The sequence below is a fragment of the Gracilinanus agilis genome, chromosome 5, assembly GCF_016433145.1.
Source record: "Gracilinanus agilis isolate LMUSP501 chromosome 5, AgileGrace, whole genome shotgun sequence".
Taxonomy (NCBI): Eukaryota; Metazoa; Chordata; class Mammalia; order Didelphimorphia; family Didelphidae; genus Gracilinanus; species Gracilinanus agilis.
This window is the reverse complement of record NC_058134.1, coordinates 288,686,930-288,702,221: the sequence shown is the minus strand read 5'-3', so window position 1 is coordinate 288,702,221 and position 15,292 is coordinate 288,686,930. Positions and strand designations below refer to the sequence as shown.

The following is a 15,292-nucleotide window of genomic DNA, read 5'->3' as shown; positions in this document are numbered from 1 at the left end:
GATAGCTCATATGTGTAGAAATTGAAATCAATTCCTTCTATATTTTGTAAATAAGACCCTTACTAGTTAAAGTTCCTGAAAAGATCTGCTTCCTTTCTAATTTTAGCTGCATTGAATTCACTTGTATAAAACTTTTCCATTTTAAATAATCAAAATTGTCCATTTAGTCTTCACGCTATCCATTGTTTGGTCTTCCTCTATTCATAGATCTAAAAATATTTTCCTTCATCCTCTAATTTGTTTATGATATGTCCTTTTATAAAATGTTCATATCATGTTTCTATTTGGACCTTATTTTGATATGTGTTGTAAAATGTTGATTTAAATAGAATTTCTTCCAAACTGCCTTCCAGATGTTCTTGCCATATCATGAATCCTTACCCTAGTAGCTAAGGCCTAATTCCATAAAAAGTTCCTAAACTGTGCATATCCTTTGATCCACTCACTATACCATGAAGAAATCAAAGAAAGAAGTGTGTGTTTGTATGTATTCTTGCATATAACACACAGACTGAGATGTTGGCATTTCTCTTTTTTGTGTAAAGATTTGGAAATGAGGAAGATACTCTTCAAGTGGTGAGTGGCTGAATATATTATGGTATGTGAATGTTAAGGATGATAAAAGACCTGAGTTCTTGAACTGTTGAGTTTGAGGGTAAAGAAGAAGGGTAATCCCAGAACCCCTCCCCCACATGCTGTGCTAAATCTCCAACAGCTTCTGAAATCTCGGGGCAGACAAACTCACTAGCCTGGAGAGAGGAACTTGCTGGCAGGAGACTCGGGGAGTTGAACACAAACAGCAGGGAGGTGGTTAGAGGAGAAAGGCAGAGAAACACAGCAAAAAAGCTCCATCTTGCCCCCCCCCACCTTTTCTCATAAGTATTTAGCCTCAAGGTACATCAAGCTATACAGATCAACCCTGCTCTGGATTAATTCCATCAATTGGTCAGATAAGAAGTCTTCAGAAGACAGGGAAACTCCAACACTCCTCCCCCATAGACTGCAGAGAAAGAAGCTACAAACTTCTGTTGCCATTTGGAGGAAGATCTTTCATAAAAGTTCATCAAAACTATCTGCTTAACCTAATCTACCAGCAGAGCAGAGAAGGCACAGGAGGGAAGGAAGGAAAAAATATGAGTAAACAACAGAAAAAGAAAAAAGAAATTACAATTGGCAGCTTCTTTCCAGGAAATGAACTAAGAGAAAATGAAATAGAATAACAAGGAACTCCAAGCAAAACCAAAGAAATTCCAGCAAATTGGACACAGGCTTTGGAAGAACTCAAAATTCAATTAACTCAAGAACTCAAAAAACAATCAAGAGAGGCTGAAGACAACTGGAAAAAGGAAATACATGAACTAAAACAAGAAAACAATATCTTAAAAGCCAAAAATGACAAGCTTGAAAATGAAGCAAAGAAGGTGAAAGATGACCTACAAAGAAAATCAGACCAGAAGGAAACGGATGACCAAAAAGCCAGGGATGAAATTCAGTCCTTAAAAATTAGAATTCAACAACTAGAAGCAAATGACTTCACAAGGCAGCAAGAATATATAAAACAAAATCAAAAGAATGAAAAATTTGAGGAAAATATGAAACACCTCATTACCAAAACCTTAGATCTTGAAAACAGATCTCTAAAAGACAATTTGAGGATTATTGGACTACCAAATTGGGCAGCTGAGTGGCTCAGTGGATTGAGAGCCAGGCCTAGAGACTGGAGGTCCTAGGTTCAAGTCCGGCCTCGGACACTTCCAGCTGTGTGACCTTGGGCAAGTCACTTGACCCCTACTGCCCACCCTTACCACTCCTGGGCCAAGGATGGTCCCTAGCCCGGATGAAAAAGGAGGAGGGTTGGGCGTGGGGCTAGCAACCCCACCCTGTAAAAACTTCATCTGCTAAAGAAACTGCAACCTAAAGTAGGGGCAGCTGGGCTAGCTCAGTGGATTGAGAGCCAGCCTAGAGACAAAAAGGTCCTAGGTTCAAGTCCGGGCTCAGACACTTCCCAGCTGGGTGACCCTGAGCGACTATGTGTTCCATTGCCTACTGGTTGTGGCCCTATGCTCCTTGAATGGAGTCCCAGGATAAAAAAAAAAATCATGACAAAAGTAAAAGCCTGGACATCATCCTACAGGAGATTATACAAGAAAACTGCCCCAACATCCTGGAATAAAAGGGGAAAGTGGAGATTCAAAGAATCCACAGATCTCCTGCTACATTTAATTCACAACTGACAATTCCCAGGAATATTATAGCCAAATTCAAAGACTATCAGACCAAGGAAAAAAATATTACAAGCTGCTAAAATTAAGTCATTCGGATACTAGGGGAACCACAGTTAGAATAACACAGGATCTGGCTGCATCTACATTGAAGGACTGGAAGGCATGAAATATAATATTCTGGAAAGCAAGGGAAGTGGGTCTACAACCAAGAATCAACTATCCAGCAAAACTGACTATATTCTTTTTTTTTAAACCCTTAACTTCTGTGTATTGGCTCCTAGGTGGAAGAGTGGTAAGGGTGGGCAATGGGGGTCAAGTGACTTGCCCAGGGGCACACAGCTGGGAAGTGTCTGAGACCAGATTTGAACCTAGGACCTCCCATCTCTAGACCTGACTCAATCCACTGAGTTACCCAGGTGCCCCCAAAACTGACTATATTCTTACAGGGGAAAGTATGGTCATTTAATAAAATTGAAGACTTCCAAGCATTCATAAAGAAAAAACTGGACTTAAACAGAGAATTTGCTGCCCAAACACAGAACTCAAGAGAATCACCATAAGGTAATTAAGAGAGAGGGGGGAAAAAACAAAATCAAATATCATATGTACTAGAGATATTATAAAGAAACAGATGACACAATTTGGCAAATTATATTTATAAAAATAAAATTGTAAAAATGAATACCTTTTAGACTCTGATCAATCCAAAGATCAACCCTGAAGACTAGTAATGAAGAATAATGCATGTGTGCTAATAGAGACATATTGGGCATATAAAGAACAAGACATTTTTGGAAATGACTCATGTGGGAATTCATTTTCTTGACTTTGTGTATTTGTTGAGTTTATTTTTCCTCTTTACAGGAGTGCTATGAGAAAGCAAGGAAATATGCTTGTTTAATAAATGTTTGCTAATTTTTGTTTAATTTACAAAAACAAAATTCAGAAGGAAACATGGATACGCATATTGATTTTGAATCTGTTGAATTTATTATATAAATTAAATATATGAGTTGTCCATAATAAAGAATCAAGGTTTCCAAAAACAAGACTATCTTTCAACCCCCCAAGTTTGTTGATATTTGTTCACTTCAGAATGATAGAAAGTGAAAGAGATAGAAAGAGAAAGAGATAGAAAGAGTGAGTCATTTGAGTTTAATTCAGACCAAGAACAGAAGCACTTTTGTAGTAGGGAAGAGTAAGAGAAAGCACCTAGGTTGTGACCCTGGGTGATTGGAATAATGGTGGTACCTTTGACACCCCAATATATCAGTTGGAGGAGGAAATTTTTCTCTCTTTCCCCCATTCCATCAACCATGGCATCTTGCAAGGGAAAAGAGATAACTATGAATTCAAAGAACTAGCTCACACACTTGTTAATCAAGAGTTAAGCTGCAGAAAGTCCCTGGGATGCTGAGACTCACTTATCAGAGATGTTACACTTAGAAGGGAGCTGAGAAAGGACTCCACAAGGAAAGAAAGAATTGTTATTGTTGTTGTAGAGTCATTTCAGTTATGTCTAACTGAAGTAGTTTTCCATTTCCAGGTCATTTTGTAGATGAGGTCATTAAGGCAAATGGTATTAAGTGACACATTCAGGATCACAAACCTAGTATCTGGTGAGGATAGACTTGAACTTGGGTCTTCATGGCTCCAGGCCTATCTAGCTGCCCTAAAGTAAACTAAGGCCTTGTAATATTGCAAGTACAAGTTACCTTAGCCATAGATATTCTCTGCAAGTTCTCCTCATTTCTCTATGATGCTATCTGTATTTGTAGGGGAATGTGCTTCAGTTTATAGGAGGAAAGTTTTCTACCTACTATCTTTACTATTCCTTCTCAGGCTTTGTCTATGAGCTAATTGCATTTATCAGTCAACAAGCATTCATTAAGTATTTATGAAGTGCCAAGCATCATGCAAATACTGATCCTATCTTCAAGATGCTTAAGATCTAACAAGAGATATACGTGTTTTGTTGTTGTTGTTGTTGTTGTTGTTGTTGTTGTCCTTCCTATTGGAAGAAGATCAAAATGATGTCATTATGTCAGGGTCTTTGTACAGTGGACTAGGGCTGATGAGACCAATAGAAGCTAGGAAGGCTTTACCTTAAATGAGACACAAATAAATCATATGAATATTTGGAATGGACATGGGATGTTTAGAAGTCATTAAATATGACAAATCTAAAAGGCAATTGGACAGATAGATAGGCCATGCTCTGTCCTAATTCATGAAATAAAAGACATGGACTAGATAATTCCTAAGATCATTGCCACTACCTCACATTTAGCCTTAATTCATATTTATATACCACTTAAAAGTTTCAAAGCACTTTACAAATATTATTTCTTTGATTCTTACAACAGCCCTGGGAGTGAAATGCTATTATTATCCCCTTTTAATAGATGAAGAAACTAAGGCATAGAGGTCAATTGATTACACCAGACTACACAAAACTTGTAAGTGCCTGCAGTCACATTTTAATTCATATTCCTGAGTTTGAAGTCTAATGCTCTATCCACTCTGCACCTCACAGCCTCTAATCTTCTGAAGTCTATGCTAACAAAAATCACTCAGCTCCATTTACTCCATGTCCCTTCAATACATCTTAGCTTCATTTATACTAGAGTCCATTCATCTGCCTCTATTTGAGGATATTTTACTAACTTTCCTGTCATTTTCACATTAGTGTGTCCTGATCTTCATGATTTGTCATAAGCCCTATTGCCATCAGGGCACCCAACACAATTTACCTCTGGGTCTTAGGAGAGCAAGATGGGAGTGTTACACAAAAAGTCAAACAAAGCACATAGAATTTAAAATGCAGTTTATTGAAGACAACACAAGAAAATTAAGGCTTTGAGACCTTTTCCAGGAAGGTCAACCAACCAGCTAACCCCTTTTACAACAATAACAAAATCAACAGAGAATTTGCTACTGCATTATAGAAGAGTTGGGCATGCAAACCACCTAAAACATTTTGGAGACAGCCTACCAACAGATGCTTGATTGAAATGTCTCTCCTCCTGCTTGGCTTTGGGGAAAGCTTCTGAAATGATGAGTGGGCAACAATGATGGCTGGATTTTTCCAAGCATAAGCCTCATGGCCTTTCATAACCAGAATTGGCTTCACCATTCAAGACACAGAAAGAGGGCAAGCTAGATGATGAGGGCCAAGCCAGAGAAGAGCTGGTGGACAGAAAGGTAGGGAAGACCCTGGATCTAAAAGATGGGGATCATCAGTAACTTCCCTGAGCACCCACACAGATGAGAAGAGGTGGAAACCATGAGAATGAGGTGCTCACTGGTTGGATAAGTTGAGAAAACCTTCTCTAGGAATCAAGGTCAGAAAAAAAGAATTAGAGAAGTTTAGGAAAATAAGATGAACTGCTAAAGTCCATCACTTTGGTTTTGTTTTACCTCAAGAAAAGTTGGAGTTTTTGACTCTAAGAATTGACTGACAATGGATACAGATAGCATTGGGGCACTGTAAAAAGGTATGGGTAGCAGGGTAGTGGGCATTCTGGCTTTATTTGCTACCTCTGGAATAACTAGTGGAGATAAACTTCACACTAGAGCTGCCCCCAGAGCTCTTGACACCCCCAGAGCTGCTGCTGGAGCCACCCCCAAAGCTGCCACCTCCTCCTCCTCCTCCAGAGCTGGAACCCTGGCCTCCTCCAGAGCCATAGCTGCCTCCTCCTGAGCTTTGGCCTCCACCAGATCCCCGGCCTCCTCCAGAGCCATAGCTGCCTCCTCCACCACTGGAACCATAGCTGCCTCCTCCGGAACTGGAACCATAGCTGCCTCCTCCAGAACTGGAACCATAGCCACCACCTCGGCCTCCTCCTCCTCCAGAGCCATAGCTACCACCTCCTCCAAACCTGCCTCCACCTCCACCTCCAGACACACTGACATGGCTGGTGCTCACAGCTGGGGAAGAAAGTTCTGCTGTTATATTCAGCACCACCCACCACTGGATAAAGTCCACCCCATCCCAAGAAACCTTTCCAGTGTGCAAACAAGGATTCTTGATACTTACACACACTCACGTTGGGAACACACTCTCCAGATATCCTATGAGGGAGATAAAACCACATGATTCTTATGACTCCCCAAACCCATTGGGTTCCTAGGACACAACAAACCCATTCTCCATCCCAAACTTGCCATTACTGACCTGTCCTATGAACTGCAACCTGGTCTTGCTTCTTTCCTGGTCACTTAACCTAAATCTGTCCTTCCTGCCCTACCAAATTCTGAATCACTTCCCAGAAATCATAACAGCAGCTCAAATTCTTGGTAGTCCTTCCTATCAAAATCTGTTCTCTCAACAAGCCTCAGAAGTAGTTTGTGGAATACTACAAAGAGGGGAGGGGAGGGGAATGGAGGTAGAGTCATCAAACCTCACTTCCAATACTGTCTCTGCCACTTGCTGCCTTGGTGACTTCAGTGAAGGCACTTAGCCACTCTGAGCCTCAATTTCCTTATCAGTGAAATTGGGGAGGGGTTAGATTCAGTGGCCTCTGAGGTCTCTTTCATTTCTAAACCTGTGTAAATACTTGCTCTGCAGTTTTAAGGAAAAGACAAAGTCTTTGGCCCCCACTGTCCTCATCTACAAAACAAGACTTCATGATCTCTAAGATACCTTCCATCTCTGGATCCTGCATTCCTCCAACTCTAGAGTCCTCTTAGATAGAGTGCTAGGCTAAAGGAGTGTTCATTCTCACCAGGAAGTTCTCCTCCCTTCCCCTGAGTGGGGTTCAATAGTATTGGGTGCTCATCCCTCACCTTTTCTCCTCTCCTTTCAACATCATCTCATAAGTGGCAATCTCTGCATCCAGAGTCAGCTTGACATTGTACAGTTCCTGGTAGTCTCTCATCAGCCGGGTCAAGTCCTCCTTGGCCTTCTGCAGGGCATCTTCCAAGTCTGCTAGCTTGCCCTGAGCATCTTTCAGAGCATTCTCCCCACGCTGCTCTGCTTCAGAAATGGCTTGCTGTAATCGGGCAATCTAAAGGAAGAAACAACAAACCAAGGATGTGGATAGGGTCCTCTCCTCACACTCACTACCACCACCAGCCATTAGGAATACCAGACCCTCCTTGGAATCCTGAATCCAAATTAGCATCCCCATCCAAACTGCCCCTATCAGGAACATAGTTCCCTCTCCCTAGAGAGGAACAATAACAGGAATAAGAGGAATAACAATAACCAATCTTTGTGCAATGCTTGAAAGTTTACAAAAACCTCTCTGTGGATCATCTTATTTGATCCATGCATCAACAACCTTATGAGATGGGAGCTAATATTATCCTCTCTTTGCAAATGAGGAAACTGAAGATGAGAAAGATTCAAGGCAGCTTTCCAACTGCAAGCCAGTCCTTCTAGCCATTGACTAGGCTGATTTGAAAAAAGAAACCTAGGGCTGAGGTCATTTTGCCAATCCTCCAGCCTCCAGATAGGACCTAGAACTTTCTAGTATGTGATACAACTTTAGAGACACCTAATAAGTACATCCTCAGAAGTTCTAGAAGAATCTCCTTCTACATGCCCTACAGACAGTCCTATGGCCTCTTCTCAAACACTTCAAGCCACAGAGAAACCAAAGACTCCTAGAGAGTGAATTGGTCTATCAACTATCTATCTTGGGCAGCTGTAACTGTTAGAAAGTTCTTTGACTTTAAGTCCTCATCACAAGTTTCTCTCTGGGAAATACTAGTCACTCCTGGAATAATTGCCCAGGTGTGGATTCCCAGAAGTCCAGAATCTCAGGGTTGACAAGAACCTTTCAAGTTATCTACCTCAGCCTGTACTCAGTTTCAGAAAGGAGAAAGCCTCATCCAATTGCCCCTGGGCAGCCCAAAGGAAGAGCAGAGTAAAAGAAACCAGAAACCAGTACCTGCTTCTTCACTGAATCAATTTCAGATGTGTATCTCTGGATCATTCGGTTCATCTCAGAAATCTCAGCTTTTGTGTTCTTCAGCTGATCTCCATGTTTCCCAGCAGTGGTCTGGAGCTCCTCATACTGAATACAGGAGATCAAAGAATTGACACATCCCAACACACAAGGAAACATTGGGACAAAGTCCATGAAGCCCAAATCCCATTGAGAAGACTATCTATCCACTCACTTTGCTCTGTAACATGGTCTCAGCATCATTTTTGCTCTTCTGGATAATATTTTCATACTGTTGCTTGACCTCCTCAATAATGCTATTCAGGTCCAGGTTCCTGTTGTTGTCCATGGAGAGGGTGACATTGGTGTTGCTAATGTGGGACTGCATCTGGGATAGTTCCTACAAGACACAAGATTGCTAGGACTTTGTTGGTTTCCAGAGACCCAGCATGAGCTGACAGCAGCTTACATGCGATTTTCCCAGAGTTTGTGTGATACAGAATGAAGAAGTGAGTGAATGTGAAGGTGAGCTAACTTACTGCATCAAAAAGTACTTTATAGAAGTCGTAGTCATTCTGCATAGCGTCCACCTTGCTCTGAAGGTCAGCCTTCGTCATGTAAGCACTGTCCACATCCTGCAGTTATAGGAGAAGTCAAAGAATGATTATCCATTCAGGGGAGGAGAGTGCTCAGTGGCCACAGGGAATGTTCTCTGGTACTTTTCCCAGTTAATGGGGATGAACAGGGTGATGAGCTTAATTACTGATCTGTTCTTCTACCTCTTCTTTTTTTTAAATTCAATCTTAGAATCAATGTTGTGTATTGATTCTGAAGCAGAAGAGTCTAAGGGCTAGCTAATAGGGGTTAAGTGACTTGCCCAGGATCATACAGCTAGGCACTATCTCATCAGATTTGAACCTCTTATTTATAGACCTGGCTCTAAATCCACTGAACCACCTAGCTGTCCCTTCCTCTTCTCTTTAGTTCAGAGAAGCCTTACCCACCCTTTGGCCCCTAAAGAATTTTCCCTAGCTTGCAAAGGGGATGTTTTCTGGCTCTTCTTACTATACTGTAAGCAGAAATATTGGGAAAGCAACTTATTCCAGCTGCCAGAGAGAGCTAAATAAGTACACTGAGAAGAAATACTAAGATTTCTCTTTAGCTGTAAACTGAACCCACAGTTGCATTCTCCTCACTTCATTTAGGGCTGGAAGACTAAAATGTATAGAATGGGAGCTTTATTCTATCAACTTTACTCACTTTCTTGATGGTCACAAACTCATTTTCTGCATTTGTACGTTTGTTGATTTCGTCTTCATACCTGTTGGAAGAAAAAGAACAGAATGGATGAGGAGGTTTGGAGGATGGTGACAGAGTTGAACATTCAGGGTAAATTGCAAAGATAATAACAAAATATCATTGGTTTCTCCCATTCCTTTGCTTAAGTTTCTCTAATGTATACTTTTATGAGAATGTGTTTCTGAGAAAGTCTGATTTGCCTCTGGGAAGGAAGGAAGGAAGGAAGGAAGGAAGGAAGGAAGGAAGGAAGGAAGGAAGGAAGGAAGGAAGGAAGGAAGGAAGAAGGAAGGAATGAACGAACGAACGAACGAACGATGAAACAAGCATTTATTAAGCATCTACTAAGTTGCAGGTAGGGCAGCTAGGTAGCACAATAGATAGAGTGTCAGGCCTGGAGTCAGGAAGATCTGAGTTCAGATCCAGCCACAATTACTAATTATGTGACCCTGTGCAAGTAACTGAAATCTGTTTGCCTCAGTTTCCTTATACGTAAATGAGTTGGAGTAGGAAATGGCAAGCCACTAAAGTAATTTTGCCTATCAAATCCCAAATGGGACAAAGAGTTGAATATGACTGAACAATATGTTCTTGTCACTGTGCTATATATTTTAGCAATGTTATCTCATTGTATGCTCAAAACAACCCTGGGAGGTAGGTGCTACTATTATCCCCATTTTATAAATGAAAAAACTGAGGAAGAGTTTAAATTACTCGCCCAGTATAATAGATACATGAGGTCTGATTTGAACTCAGGTGCTCCTGATTCTAACTTCAGTGTAACATCTACCAGATCACCTGGCTGTCTCTAAGGAGGGAAGAAATCCAGTTAGCCCTCTTCATTCCCTAATACTCTCTAGTCTAGAGTCTCTTCTGATTACTCTCTGGAAAGCCTTTCCAGGGAGGAATGTTTTGCTACTTTAGGGTACATAGGAAGGGGAGTTGAGTCCTTACTTTCCCCGGTAGTCTTCCACTGAGTCTTGCATGTTTTTCAATTCTGACTCCATTTGTGAACGCTCATTCTTGAGTGAGTCTAATAAATGTTTAAGCATATTGATATATTTTTCAAAAATGGGCTCCAGGTTGTGGGTCCGAGTTGAAGTGTCCACCTGCTGCAGCATATTCCATTTGGTGTTCAAAACCTGGTTCTGCTGCTCTAGGAATCGCACCTGAAAATACAAAGTCCCTCAAAGTCTTTATCAAAGAGATGGGTCCTAGGACCTATTGGTCCCTAAGTCAAATCCCAGAGGTAGACCAAATCACAAGGCAGGGAGCCATTGTTCTTCCCTCATTTTCAAACCATGGCAAATAAAAGAACAAGATGAATGAGTTGACCCAACAGTCCATCTGATTTATAGCTGAAATCTCCCAAAGTCCTCTTCCCCATTAGAATGTAAATTCCTTTAGAGCAAAAACTGTCTTTCTTTTCTATTTGTGCCCCCAGCCTTTTCGATATAATAAGCAATGAGTAAATGCTTTCTTTCTTTCTTCCCTCCTTCATAACTATAATCAACCCCAACTCACAGTTCCATTCAGATAGCTACACATTCCATGGCAGAATTTCATATTAACTCAAATTAGAAACTTACATAAAAGCTGTAGTAAAAAAAAACCAAACAATAGGGAAAATACAAAATCTTTTTGATTTAACAAGAATGGCAGCTCCCATTCCTATAGCACTTTAAGGTTAAACAAAATGCTAGCATTTTTTAAATCACCAAATGAACCTCCTCTGTGACTGTGGACAAGTCAATATAATACCCTGAGCCTCAATTTTCTACTCTCCAAAGGGGATGGGATGTCCCATCTTCCAGAGTAATTTAGAGGCTTAAATGAGATAACACATGGAAAGTACTTGACAAAATCTTAAAGATATATGCCAAAGCCAGCTATTGTTGAAATTCTGGATTCTGGTAGATTTTGTCTGAATTACTATCAAAACAAGTTTGCTTTTCCTGAAGACAACTCCAAGGCTTAACAGAAGCCAAGAAACCAGGGAAGCATGTTCTGGAGTACTTGGGTACCAAGTACTATAGTACTTGGTATCAACAATGGTATCAAGCTAAGAGTCAAGGAAAATAATGTTTACTTTCAAGGTCCACAAGCTCAAAGAAGTCTCTAACTCCATCTAATGGAGCCACTCAGCTTCCCAGAGAGTAGGTTCACCTCCTTAGGACAATTTAGAAATATTTACATGGAGCATTATTTCCATATACAATGTTATTGACAAGAAAAAACTTCACTTTCTTGTTAAGAGTAACAATTAATAGCACATAATACTTTAAGATTTACAAAACACTTTACAAATATTATCACTTTTGACCCACACTATAGCCCTGGAAGTTAGGTACTATCATTAACCCTATTTTACAGATGAAGAAACTGAGGCCAATGCTTTAAGTGACTTGCTTAGAATCACATAGCTAGTAAGTGCCCAAGGTCAGATTTCAACTCAGGTCTTCCTGGAACCAGGAGCCTGGAGAGAGGGTGGCCCTTAGATCATTTTACTGAAGGGCCTTCTCAAACTTCTCTCTTGCACCTTTCAGAAGGCTTAACTTGCCCCTTTTCTATAGTTTTGAAGTCTTCCATAATGTCTTCTCCATCTCCACCAACTTATTCAATATAATAATAATAATAGTAATAATAGTAATAGTAATAGTAATAATAATACAATCTCTCAAAGGTTTTCAATGTACTTTCCTCACAAGATCTTGCCTACAAAAAAAGACAGTACAAGTTTATTTCCATTTTACAGATGAAGAACTTGAAACCCAGACAAGTTAAACAAATTGGTCATGATAGTCTAGCAAATAGTAATTGGGGCAAAGACCCCAAACCAGATCTCTTAGACTCAGACCCAGTTGTTTCTATTATACATATAATTCTCTCCCTTCCAAAGAAGAAAGTCACAAAATGGCTTAAGAACTCAATGGAGAAACATTGGGAGTTCAGTACCAAAATGATTGGCCTTTCCTTAGTAGTAGTGCCTCTCCTTCCTCAGATATTTTTATGGACCAAAAATGAAAGATGCTTTCCTTAGTTCATGTAAACAATAGCATGATTTGCAAGTATCCATCCTCCAAGCAAGACACTTTGGATCAAAGTTACTCTTTGGCTAACACAAGCATGAAATTCTAGAGTTATAGACTAGAATTCATATCCCTACCTCTTCCTCAAGCCACTGCCTCATATATTTCAAAAGAGGTTCAAATGCACTCAATACCACCAGCCGGAAATAAATACTCACTTTGTCAATGAAGCTAGCAAATTGGTTGTTGAGGGATTTAATTTGTTCCTTCTCTCTAGACTTCACTTGTTGAATTTCAGGATCAATTTCCACCTTGAGTGGCTGTAGAAGACTCTGGTTGATGGTCACCTCTTGGATTCCTCCAGGGGGACAGGCAGACCCCATGTTTCCTCCACTACCCCTAAAACCTCCCATACCACCACCACCATAGCCACCACCCCCAAAACCTCCCATACCACCACCACCATAGCCACCACCCCCAAAACCACCACCTCCATAGCCGCCACCACCAAAACCACCACCTCCATAGCCACCACCACCAGATCCTCCACTAACAACACTCTGAGAGATTCTCTTACTCCCACCCAAATTATATAAACTTTGACTGCCATATCCACCACCACCAGCTCTACAACTTCCACCTGAAAATCTCCCCCCACCTCCTCCGCTCCTGCGGATGGAGGAGCTACTAGTCATTCTTCGAGTGCAGGTGAACCCAGCAGAGCCTGAGCTGAAGCCACCACCACCACCGCCGCCGCCACCACTCCAACAGCCAGATCGGGAACTAAATTGTCGGCTCATGTTGATCCAAGAAGGGGTCAGCAAAAGAGACAAGGAAGGAGGAAGGAGCTCAGCACTCCTTTGATTCCAGCAGAGTAGTTTCCCCCATATATATATGTATAGGAGCAAATGGGTTTGGTCACATGGAGTCACTGGAGATTTAGAGCAATCTGAAGGGTTTGGTTTGCCTTGCAGCCATACAGGAATTTTATGAGCCCCAACAATACAATAAACATTACACACCTAGCTCCCAGGATGGGCCCTGGAAATCGCTGCTTCTGCAAAATCTATTCAAGTAGAAATTATTTTATCAAAGCCACCTTTCCTCATCAAACACATCTGATTTTAGGAAAGCTGGTCCCAAAACTGTTTCCTGGTATCTCTTCATGGCCTTTCATGGCCTTTCATCAACTTCTCTTGATTTTGGACAAACCCCATTTGATAACCTTGTCTTTCACATCTGAAGAATGCTAGATTCCTACAACTCCATTCACCAGACCCTGTATCTTAGAAGGACATTTCTCCTCCTCAATTTACCATTTCACACCCACCTTCCTGACTCCCAATTCTCTCTAGCCCTCAACTCCACCAGATCAATCACCCTTCTTTCATTACATTTCTGAAAGCCTGGGCCCCTTCAGGAAGATCTTTCTCATCAAAACAGTGGATAGTTCACACTCAAGTAATGCTTTCTTTATAATAACCCTGGGAAATAGTATTCCCATTCTACATACAAGTAAGAAAGTTCAGAGAGGTCTAGTTATATTTCCCAAGGTCATACAGCCAACTAAAAATTGTCAGTGCCAGGTTCAAACTCAGGTCTACTGATTCCAAGCTCAATACTCTTTTCCATTATATCAGGCTGCTTCCCAGACTGACTAGAGGATATATGAGACAGGTAGGTAACATAATGGACTTGGAACCCTGAAGATTCAAGTTCAAATCCTACCTTATCTATTTTGGGACATGTCACCCAAACTATTTTGTCTTCAGTTTCCTCATTTGTAAAATGGAAATAACAATAGGCATCTCCCTTCAAGGGTTATTGTGAGGATCTGATGAGATTACAAATATAAAGTACTTTGCAAACTTCAAAGCACTATATAAAGGTTAGTTTTTATTATGCGACGATTTCCTTTAATTCTCCCCTATTCAAAGGGACCCACAGAGCTCCTGTAGCTACTGTCTCCACAACTCAGCTATACACTGAACTTCATTCTCCAAAGTCATTCTTATTCTTGGTCTATGACATAAATATGCTACTAACCATTCCGGCTTGGTTTTCTTATTTTTGTTTTGTGATCTCCATTATCTATTATCCATGTCAGCATAAATTCCATGATGATAGACAATGTCTTATTAGGCTTTATAGAGAATGGTATCCAAAAAAGACCTTCTCTCCACATGTGGAAGACTCCAATTTGTGCTCCTCTCTTACCCCCAAGTTCAATTACCATTTGCTAGACACCAATATTTGGTCAAGTCACTAGCCTTTCCTCAGTTTTCTCCTCTATTATAATAGAGTCTGAAATTCTCTTACTCACAACCTCATAAGGCTAGATCAAATGAACTTAGATATTTAAAGGGCTCTTTAAAGGGTTCTATAAAGCCTCTATTGAAAGCCTATATTGTTTGCTCTAATAGTGCTAGGAGATACTTACTTGAGGATGGTGTTGATTACCCATTCTCAAGAGGAGGGGAACTGAATGGTTGACCCAATGAAGCCAGAAGCCAAAGGCATCTTAAAAACAAAGATCAAAAACAAGTCTAAAGCCTTACCCTCATCGAGGGACAGGTCTAAAAAAAAAGCTAAGCATCTCTTTTCAAGGTTCAAGTAAGTCCTCCATCTGACACATCTGGATCTAAGCAACTAGAATATGAAGAGAAGATGCCAACCTATCTTAGTAGGAGAAGTTCATTAACCTGGGAATTTCCTTTTCCAATTAAATTGCAAGTCTGGGTCATAACCTTTCTCTTTCTAACAAAATTCCTTTTCAGATGATTCCATTGGACTTCATTAGGAAGGAGCTCTGCATTTCCTACTAAAAAGACTTTTCTCATGGAAGAGA

The 15,292-nt window shown here is 40.7% G+C and overlaps 1 protein-coding gene across 1 annotated transcript; it reads right to left on the bottom strand.

Moving 5' to 3' along the window:
* Nucleotides 1–5,754: 5,754 nt before the first annotated feature.
* LOC123250566 (keratin, type II cytoskeletal 1-like) lies at nucleotides 5,755–13,244 on the bottom strand. The gene is made up of 9 exons (XM_044679704.1): nucleotides 12,663–13,244; nucleotides 10,370–10,584; nucleotides 9,380–9,440; nucleotides 8,659–8,754; nucleotides 8,355–8,519; nucleotides 8,123–8,248; nucleotides 7,014–7,234; nucleotides 6,265–6,299; nucleotides 5,755–6,155 (listed from the first exon to the last, which is right to left on the bottom strand). The coding sequence occupies exons 1-9, from the start codon at nucleotides 13,242–13,244 to the stop codon at nucleotides 5,755–5,757; spliced, it is 1,902 nt and encodes a 633-aa protein (XP_044535639.1).
* Nucleotides 13,245–15,292: the final 2,048 nt, after the last annotated feature.

Bases quoted from the DNA above. Each gene is read 5' to 3' on its own strand.
- LOC123250566 (XM_044679704.1), bottom strand. From the start codon at position 13,244: ATGAGCCGACAATTTAGTTCCCGATCTGGCTGTTGGAGTGGTGGCGGC. The intron at 8,755-9,379 runs GTGAGTAAAGTT...CTATAACTGCAG, and splicing joins AGTTTGTGACCATCAAGAAA to GATGTGGACAGTGCTTACAT. The intron at 8,249-8,354 runs GTGAGTGGATAG...TCCTGTATTCAG, and splicing joins AGACCATGTTACAGAGCAAA to TATGAGGAGCTCCAGACCAC.